General features: G+C 46.0%; 1 protein-coding gene across 2 annotated transcripts; it reads left to right on the forward strand.

Moving 5' to 3' along the window:
* Positions 97-7,390, forward strand: SETD9 (SET domain containing 9). 2 transcript variants are annotated; one of them, XM_021381667.1, is made up of 6 exons: positions 97-1,477; positions 1,676-2,040; positions 2,897-3,020; positions 3,921-4,036; positions 5,239-5,344; positions 7,256-7,390. In XM_021381667.1, exons 1-6 carry the CDS (start codon positions 1,335-1,337, stop codon positions 7,341-7,343), a joined length of 942 nt encoding a protein of 313 aa, XP_021237342.1. In that variant the 5' UTR covers positions 97-1,334; the 3' UTR covers positions 7,344-7,390. The 2 variants fall into 2 exon arrangements, with proteins under 2 accessions (XP_021237342.1, XP_021237344.1); XM_021381669.1 differs by lacking the exon at positions 5,239-5,344.

Here is a 10,045-nt window from a genome sequence, read left to right on the forward strand (position 1 = left end):
TTCTTGTCTTTATAGTAAATAAAAGTTTTTGAACAAATTTTGTCTTTCATTTATTGCAATGTAACTACTTTGAGTCCACCAGTGTGAATAAAGTGTTTCTGGTCCAGCTCACTGTTTATACACGCATCTCGTGTACAACACTTAAGGAAACATCTTCATTTGCAAAAGGTGTATTCGGCTCTTCCAGAAGGAAACAGTAAGTGAAGCTGGTTTTGATTTACTGTTGTTTTACAAACGGTGGAGGGTAGGTAGGGCTGTGCTGCCCCTCCTGCACCTACCCTACCATCCCCGGGCTGTCTTCTCAGCGGGCAGTGTTCCGTGCTGAGCCGCACCACGCATGCGACAGTCCTTTTTTAGGAGCCGCAGCATACCGTGTCAAATGTATTCTCTCATTAAGGCACGCAGGTGTTCAGAGTTTGAGTGGCGAGCCGATCCGTTTTCAGCACCGTTTCCGAGGAAGCCCAGAAGATGGCAGAGAAGCGGCGTCCCTCGCCGCGCTTCCCTTTCCTTTCAGTTTGCAGTATTGCCATCGCGCAGTTCCTGCTCTCGGAAGAAATGTGCAAGGCCAGCAACAGCACTTAAGACCATATGGAGTAAAGCAAGAGGCGATTTATTTGCGCATGCAAGGTTCCGAGACGGAAACTGTGTTCCACCTGTCTCCTGCTGGGCTGGGCAGCACCTTGAACTCGGGCGAATGGGGTGCAAGCCCCGGCAGGCTTTTCTTTCCTCCTCTGCCCAAAAGCAATTCCCAACGCAGCTCCTTGTCAGCATTTTCTGGACGGGTTTCTCAGGAAAGTAGTATCTACACTGTCACGGTTTTTTTTTTTCCCCAGTAACCTTTCACCTGGCCTTCGGCAGCCTGTAACTACAGCTGCAGGTGGGGGAGCAGCATCCGAAGACAAGTTTTAGGGCAGCAGATCCTCAGCGAGAGAAGGGAGACCGATCCCGCGCGGCGCTGCCGGAGGAGGCGCGGCGGCAGGGAACCCCTGTGCGGCAGAGCCCCGGAGGAGCCACCGGGTGCAGCCCGGGCACGGGGGACGGCTCCTTCGTGCGTCACGAGGCACCAAAGAACTCGGCACGGGGTTACGATTGTAACACACGGCGTTGTTTTCTCATAACTTGTATAACCCTTCCTTCCCTGAGGACAGGTCATTTCACTCCACAAACGCGCGCTAACGCCGCCTCTCCCCGCGAGCACCGCGCTGAGCTTTTCCGGCACACCCACGCCCCACCGGCCCGGCGGCACGCAGCGCGCTGACCGTCCCGCCCCGCCGCCAATAGCGGCTCTGCATGCAAATATCGCCGTGCTGCAGGGCGATGATTGGCAGCGCCGCATGCGTGGGCGCCGCCGGCGGAGCACGGCCGTGAGGGAGACGGCGGCCGGAATGGTCGTGCTGCGCGGCCTGCGGCGGCGCTGGGAGGCCTACAAGTACCGCTTCGTGCCCTGGCTGGCCTTCAACGTCCGCCGCCAGCGCAGGTGAGGCGGGGGTGGAGAGCGGAGGGGCCGCTGCGGGAGGCCGCCGGCGGGGCGAGGTGCGGTCGAGGCGGTGCTGCCCGGGGCGGTGCTGCCCGGGGCCGCGGGTCTGTTTAAAACGATAGAGCGGGAAGCTCTTCTCTATCTTACTGAAGAAAAATGCAGTCTCTTAGGATTTTCTCTATCTTGGTTTCTTTTCAGGACACTTCGGTACGTTCCTGAAGGCTCCCAGGACAAAATCATCTCCGACGAAGATGTCTTTGAAACGCTGCTGAAATTATTTACAGCGCTGTTCGTAAATGACTTCAGCAGGCAGGCGCCTGCCCTGGCCCTGCTCCCGGAGGTTGAGCATAGGTACTCGCAGTTACGGAGCGCAGAGCTGGAGCAGGCGGCAGGGAGTTCGCGGAACCGGCAGAGCCAGCAGGTGCTTAGCCCGGACGAGGTCCTGTTCCGCACGCTGGGGTTCAGCGTCACTCGAGACCGGAGTTCCCTGCTTTCTGCTGGGACCGGAGTCTTTGTTAGCAAAGGCTTTGTGCCGAAAGGGACGGTTGTGTCCATGTATCCTGGTAATGAGACTTTCTTACTTCTGCCTGAGTTCACGTCATTTCCAACCATCTAGTTGTAGAATGCCGAAGTGCTATACTAAATTTTATTTTACAGGTTTTGTTCTGTCATTCTGTAACAGCATCACAAGTTAGGATGGACGAGGATATTTTCTTGTATGTTTTTCAAAAAAGCAAAGCACATCAGATGAGGAAGGGAATCTTATTTATAGGAAAATCATTCCAGGTCTGACTTTTCTGTTGCTAGAGAAGTTGTTCCAGATTCTTTAAACACAATTGTGTGGGTGCAACTTCAAGCCGGTGAACAATTTAGGTTAATTCTTTGGGGATTCTGTTTTGTATATGTGCCTGAAAAAATGGCTCCGAGGTATCCTCACGGGTGAGCAGACAAGTATGTACTGGAGAATGAAACTAAAGCCCTCATTACTGGAACTCTGTTCCGTTAAGCATCATTACAGACATGCATTTCTCCACTCCTGCACTTTTCTTGGATCTGTATTTGCTTACATTTCTGAAAACAGTTTGTAATTCTGTCATTACTCTCTGAGGCTGATCACTTGGCCATGGTGTTTTACCCACCACTCGCATAGACACTGTGCACAGACCTCCTTCATGATTTCCACCAGTGGCTTCCCTTTGGATTGCCTCCTCTGATGTAGATCTTATCACAGAAAGATGTATCTTTAGATGCAAAGAGATACTAAAGATAACGGCTTGGAGGCTTAGAGTCAATGTCGTGAGCTGGGAGAATCGATCTCAAACCCCTCGTGTCTCTGAGTTTCTGTGTAGAGAAGACTGAAAGATGTTGTGGGTCCATTCTTATTTTTCTTCGGAAATAATCATATCTGTCTCGCAACAGGTACAGTGTACAGAAAGCACGAGCCCATCTTTTTCCAGTCGCTTTGCAATCCATTTATTTTTAGGTGCATAGATGGTATTCTTATTGATGGGAACGATAAAGGACTGTCAAGATCGGTGTACAGGTAAGCAATCAAAAAGGGGAATGGCACTCAAAATGGAATTTTAAAAGGTAGTACAAATAGTGTCTGTTCTCTTGTCATACCCTAATTTGAGTTATATTTGACATGTTATCCTCTTCTGTGTGTCTCATAAAACAAACAGCACAAGGGTAAGGGCTGCTGGTTGTGATGTTATGTGTGTATTATGATGTTATCTGTAATGCCAGCAGGAAGCACTTTGATGAAAATGATGTTACAGGGGCAGTTTCTTATAAAGACAAGAGTTAATAGGAACAGAACATAGCATAATTTTCTTTTTAATTCTCTTTACTCAAATCTGCTTAGTGGATGGGGAAAAACAGCTTCCATACGGACTTGGTAAGAGCGAAGGGGTGAATCTGGCAGCTCCGTGTTGGGGCTGCAGATGGGCAGCACGCGAGGGAGCAGCAGCCTTTAGAGTAAGCATGGAGCTGACTGAACTGGGCTGCCCTAGCTTATCTTAAATACAACTTGCAGAATTCTTGTGGAGCAGTTCCTGTGTTTAAATATGGCATGAAAATAAACTTGGTAACAAGGAAAGAAGACCTAAAATAAGGGCTAGCTGATAACAGCTTTGAAAGCCAAGAATAAATTTGTTGTTGGTACTGTAATGAGCCTTCACATCTTTGGAGATCAACAAGATGTATTGCTGCTCCCGTGACAGTGAAGTTTGATGTGGATTTCTGCAATTGTACATGGTGCTTTCACGCTTGTTCTTCTGGCATTCGGGAGACACTGCACACTGGTGGGAGGTTTAAATGTACTTCTTAAGGTTTGATCAAGGGATTGCTCCCCCTGCTTCCACATGGCTGTTTGTACAGGTGTATGCACGCGTCCCTTGGTAAGGACGGAGCGGGGAGACATTAACACCGTGCGTCCTTTCAGGTCTTGCAGCTGGAGGGATCAGCTTGGCCCCTTTCAGATGAGTGATGTGAGCTGGCTCACGGCTGCTCCACAAAACCCACTGGCGGTGGGACAGTATGTGAACAACTGCTCCTATGGTAAGTTACCACAAGGGTTGGGTTTGCCTGTATGGGAATAGATTAGTTTGCAGGTGGCACACAGAATCAGATACTGATGGGTGATGGGAAGCAGAACTGCTGCTTAAGATAAACACTTGGGAGATTGTTTGGGAAGCCTTTTGTGAGAACTGGGCATCAGAATCCTCCAGTGCAGCAACCCTTCAAATATCCGTGAGCTTTTCTTGCTGACTCCCCTAGCATCTCCCTGAGGATAAGCAGAAAGAAAAGCGTGCATCCCCAAATGCAAGTCAGCGGGAAGGGGTATCTGGCAATGGAATTTTGGATTGAGGCAGTATGCAGAGTTACAGATTGAGATCCTGAGTACTGTTCCATCAGACTTCTTGAGAAAACTGTGCGTGAAGTGACATCTAGTGTCGCTGTACAGTTTGGCCTAGAATAATTTAAGAAATAGATTAAGAACAGCCTAAGAAAGGAGTGCACAGATTCTAATCATTAGTGTTAGAGTAGTGGGACATGAAGAGTACTATTTTATTTTTTCTGCCTCACAGTATGTGTTAGCCCTTACGTTTGAGGGGGTGAACCAGCTGACTCATGCAGATGGTCGTGAGATATAGAAAGTTTAATGGTTGCTATACCTAGCCTGTAAGTGGCTTTCAGAGCCTGCACTATACCTGCTATCCTGTGTAACACAGAAAAGTTTCTGGAGTAATGAACCACAGACTGACTGGCATAAAGACCAAGCTCTCACATGAACCTCTTTTTTCCAGTCCTAACATCCATGTAAAGAAAATTATTATTTTGCTACTGCACAGATAGTGATTTTCTTCATGGCTGTCTTTGACGCATAGTTTGTCAAAATAAACATTGACTCCAAGATAGCTTTTTTTTTTTTTTTTTTTTAAACATAATAAGTAAAGGTCATAGATATCAACACTGTAAACTGTCCCTGGTGCTATGTGTCCTTTACCCCCTCATGTCTGATAGTCATCCTGTTTAATGTAGTGAGGATAAAATAACCTTCAGTAGCTGGCTGTGTATCTTTTGTGTAAATTCAAAACAGGACTCCAGATGAGTGTAGTAGCTCTTGTCAGGGTGTGCTTTTCAGTCTTGATGAAGTGTCTGGTACTTTTGCAGTATTTATTATTTTCACACAACTTTTACACCTATCTAAGACTTACTGAGCATCATAGGATCATTTTTTTTCTTTTTTTTTTTCCTAGAAAAAGCAGCCAATGTATGTTATCAGGAGTTTGATGTGCCAAGACATTTTCCTGTAGAACTGAAACAGTATCTTCCAAATGTCGTCTACAGCCACGAGATAGAGAGGTTAGCAGTGAGCCGAACAGCTCATAGATTTGTGTGATACAAAGCGTGCTGCATGTGTAGAAAAAGAAAAACATGGTTGAAGGGAATATTAGTCCATGAGAAGATGGTAAAGAAGATTTAGCTCTTGGAATAGACACATTTAAAGTAACTTACAAGACTATTCTTTTTGTTCTTTTCTTCTACGTGTTTGCAAAAGAGATCAGTATAGCTCTGACTTCATGATTTTACAAGCAGTAATCTTGCACTAAGGTGGGATTTTTCTGAATCCCATTAAGCACGTTATATTCCACTTATGTTACAGTAATGTGACTTTTCAATATGTGTTTCAAATTTAGTTAGTAACCTGCAACCAATCAAAGCTCTTCTAAGGCAGCTGAGACTTCGGTTTCTCACTCCCCTGTTCTCCGTGTCTTCTGCTTATGGAAGGAACATTTGAAGAATCTAAAAGGAATTTGTACTGAGACAAATTAAATGCTGTGCAGCATAAAGGGGCATGCCTTCTGGTTATGCTGCACAATTCAGGCATCCTTGTTACAAACTGAAATTCCACCTCTTCTAGAATTTAAAATATTTTGACAGCTGTAAGAGACTTTTGGTTGGAGATGTGAGAAAAAGTGACAATTAGATTAGTATTTGTACAGTGATGTAGTCAAGAGTATCTTTCAAGCTGCAAAGAAGTGAGTTGTAAATGTTGGTTCTGAATTTAAACACTAAAGAATTTGCACTTTTTAGTCCTTTTGCTACTGTGGGAACCACACAGTTCTCTTCATCTGAAGGATGTGTAAGGACTTTAGAGGTGGTCATTCAGCCTTTTAATCTAATTCTGGTGCTATATTAAAACTCTGAAATTCGGTTGTTGAGTGTTACAGTGCATACTGGAAAAATGATTCTTCTGATTGATCGTAGAATCATAGAATCAAGTCTAAGATTATTGATCTTAGACTTTATTGAGGCAAGGTTATACGTGCACTTGTAAGCTGCAGATAAAGAAATGCTAGTAAAAGAAGAGGTAAGATGAACTTTAAGAAAAGCTGGCTGTTGTACTTAAAGTTTGAAAGCACAGTGAGGAGAACTAAGCCATGGGGCTGCTTTTGGATGGGGAATTTTGTTGTCTTCCTTGGCATCTGTCCAAGAAAATATAATCTCATCAGTTCTCGCAATGCCCAGCCACTAGAGAAGTGATCCTGTCCTCTTCTACAAGTGTTCTTCTGTCTGATACTGATAAATACAGTTCTAATGATACTGCTAATCTGATTTCTAAATCATTCTCCATTGTAAAAGAGTTCTTAGTATTTGTTTGTCTTTGTTGTTGGTTGATTTGTTTCAGAATGGTCTCACTAATTTTTTTTAACAGAGGAGATTATTTGGAATGATGCTATTCTTTGCTTTCATGTTCCTCAGCATCAGAAGAGTGTGCCCTCTTTCCTAGAACAGATTTTTCAGCTTTAGGACGTGGTCACTTACTTAATGATTCTTGAAGGAAGTTTCAGACAGAGATTACTAAATTATTCTATAAGAAGACTGTTTGGCAGCCACTGATTTCATCTTGGGGTTTATGGAGGGTTCTGTCATTGCTGCGTGTTCTAGCAGGTTACTTGTCGAAGTTCAGAGCTGTCTGTCTGGGTTTTGTTTCCATGCCAGTGGGTTTAGCTAACTGGCACATGTGAGTGTGCACGTCTGAAAAAGCGTTTTCTGCTCCATTAACTTTCCTGCTATATATGTTTTCCTCTGTCTGGATTAGTTCGTTTCTTTTCTGAGTAATTGTGTGAACGGAAACATTATTTGCATACCCGCATCAGCTGCACTTGGCATTGATACCGGTTTTGATTCTGTTTGCCTGTATTTCAGAGTTGTTTTCACAGGCTCCCTGCCATCTAATTGTTCATTTCCATGTTTTGCTTTTCTTTTCAGTCACCTGAGGTGTGTAGTGCTTGTCACTCTCAGAGACATCAAGCGAGGAGAAGAACTTTTTTCTAATTACTACACTATTGTCAATTGAATTCATAAATTTGGAACTGTCAATAAAATACTGTTTGTGTACATCAAGCTTCATAAGCATTTTTACACAATGAGCTCGTAATTTTAACATCTAGAAAGCAAGCTGCAGGCCTGTGTTTCCCTGAGTTAGTCCACAGTGGATGCAGTAGAGAAGGCTGACATCACTGGGTTTGCAGCTAACTGCTATGTTTATTGCTTTTCAGCTGTCCATACAATAGCTTCAGCAAGTGAAAATGTTCAGTTAATGGCATTTAATCTTCCAGTTTACACAGTTGTCTCTGTCTCTGCTGTGGTTTTGTGCCGCAGGCAGCTCATTGCTTTGCTTCCCTCCACAGCAGGATCAGGGAGGGAAGGGGGGAAAAAGGCAGAATTTGTGGGTTGAGGTAAAAGACCATATAATAGGACAGAAAAAGAGTGGAAAATAACAATAATAGAAAACAATATACGAAATGAGTGATGCACAATCAGTTGCTCAGCACCTGGTGACTGGTGCCCGAACACTGGCCAGCCAGCAGCTGCCTCCCAGCCACATCCCCCAGTTTTATTGTTCATTGTGACATCGTGTGGTATTGGGCCTGTTTGGGTCAGCTGCACGGGTTCTGTCTCTTCTCAGCTCCTCACTGAGGCTGAGGAGACCTTGGCTCTGTCTACGCACCACTCTGCTACAGCCAAAACATCAGTGTGTTATCACTGGTGTTCTCATTGTCATCCACATATGACATCGTACCACCTACAAGGAAGAAGAATGACTACGGCAACCAAAACCAGAACACCGTGGCTGTTTTAGTATTTTTCCATTTTGTTTCCCGTGCTTATATCACAAAGTTATCTATGGATCTGTGTCCGTGACGGGGACAGCAGGCCCACCAGCCTGGAAAAAGAAAAGAAAGGGGAAAAAAGTGTCAGCGGTTTAAGGGCCGGCCCGGCCCAGTCCCGTGAGTAATGCGGCAGGAACCCGAGGAAAAAAAAAAAAAAAAAAAGGGAAAAGAGGGAAGGGCAGGGGAATGGGTCTAAAACAAAACAGCGGCAACAGTCTGAGGAGGAACGTTAATTTACTAAATATGATATCGAAATTGAAGCCAACAAGTCAAAACAAAGAGAGAGAGAGCCCAAAGCTGAGCCCTTACTCCATAAGCTGCAGGGGGACCACGTGCTTCTCCACTGCATACGAAGAAAGGAACTCCAGATCCGCCAGGCGGCTCCAGCAGCCCCTCCAGACGCAAAGACCCCTGGGGCATGCAGCCCCTCCCTCCCCCTCCAAGAACCAAGCACCCAGAAACGGCAGTCCGCAGAACCAGAACATTAACTCTTCAGCTGCCAGTGCTTTACATGATGTTACGATGTGGAATACCGACAACAATCACAAAACCATGACAGCTTACAATGGACACCATTTCTGAAAAGTATTCCTCTCATGAAGTATTCCCCAGGTAATCCTCAGTAGGTTCTTATTCTGGTTTTCATGGAGTTGATTCCACTCCCTTTGGTATGTGCTTCCTTTCAGAAAGCATTTCAGTGCAGACTGTTGTCCAAACCTTTTATGAAACCTTTCAGAACTGTTAATGAGGAGTTGTGCCGTCATGGAGAGCCTCTCCCTTCAGCTAAGCCTGCTTTGAGATACAGTGGTGGCCCTTACTGTGACTTCACGGTGTGGTAGCAGGTCAGAGCAGGTGGTGAACGCCAGTCTGCTACTCACTGCCCATTGCTTGGAAGACCCCTTCTGTGCTGAACGGTGTCCTTCCCCCATCTCATTCTGGAAGGAGGATATGGGGCATCTCAGTCTGTACAGAGGAGGAGTTCTCAGGAGTACCCCAACAGGGTATTCCCAGCAAGAGACATGCGGCTGGTCTCAGCAGGGCCTTCGGAGGAAGGTCAGCCAGTGCAGCTCTGACTTTTGGCTTCTGAACTCCAAAGGTGAAGCTCGTAACAGCTGTAACAGTAATTCTAACCAAGAGCTTAAGTTGCTCCTTGGATTCCCTGTTGATTTGAGATGGCAGAAAAGCAGAAGTGCTTAAAAAATCAGAGTAGCTGAGCTGACAAACCCAGCAGGAGAGCTGTAGGTGTCCAGGAGGAACAGGCCCACGGGAAGAGGGGAACATGTGCCAAGGATGAGAAACTCACTTTAAGGAAACCAACAGTTCTCAGCCAAGCTACTGCAGCCAGTGCAGGGACCAGCAGGCAACTGTACAGCAAGCAGGGAAGGAGCTGCAGAGCTACCAGAGCTACCCAGGGCCTTGCACGAGGTTACTCCTCCGTGGCTCTGGCACCCCCGGCAGCCTGCTTAGGCACGAGTGTGTGCAAGCGGAGAGAGGTGGTTCATTTACACGCCAGCAGTGGAAGTACTGCTGACAAAAGGGAAGAACAGAGAACAAGTTTGTAAGCGCTGAGAGTTGTTTCTTGCACTGCTGAAGGGCATATATGTGTGTATAATGATGAGTATATTTATATTCACTTATATAATAAATATGCTGGGGGTATGTGTTCCTGTACAAATACACAAACAGCCAGCTGGGACTTGTTCAGGGGCTGCAGGTCCCCTCTGCAGCCAGGCAGCTCCCATGGCACTCCTGGGGAAGGGGAAGGCTGTCAGTGTGGTGAGCACTGGCACTCATCCATCCCTGCTCCCTTGTTCTCAAAGCCTTCAGTCCTTCCTGCTGCTGCTGGTCTGACCCCGCCATGAGCCATGGCTTGCCAAACATGGTA

Source organism: Numida meleagris, chromosome Z, assembly GCF_002078875.1.
Source record: "Numida meleagris isolate 19003 breed g44 Domestic line chromosome Z, NumMel1.0, whole genome shotgun sequence".
NCBI classification, from domain to species: Eukaryota; Metazoa; Chordata; class Aves; order Galliformes; family Numididae; genus Numida; species Numida meleagris.

Coding starts and splice junctions, on each gene's coding strand:
- SETD9 (XM_021381667.1), top strand. CDS start 1,335: ATGCGTGGGCGCCGCCGGCGGAGCACGGCCGTGAGGGAGACGGCGGCC. Junction 3,021..3,920: donor CTGTCAAGATCGGTGTACAG/GTAAGCAATCAA, acceptor GCGTCCTTTCAG/GTCTTGCAGCTGGAGGGATC. Junction 5,345..7,255: donor TACAGCCACGAGATAGAGAG/GTTAGCAGTGAG, acceptor TTTTCTTTTCAG/TCACCTGAGGTGTGTAGTGC.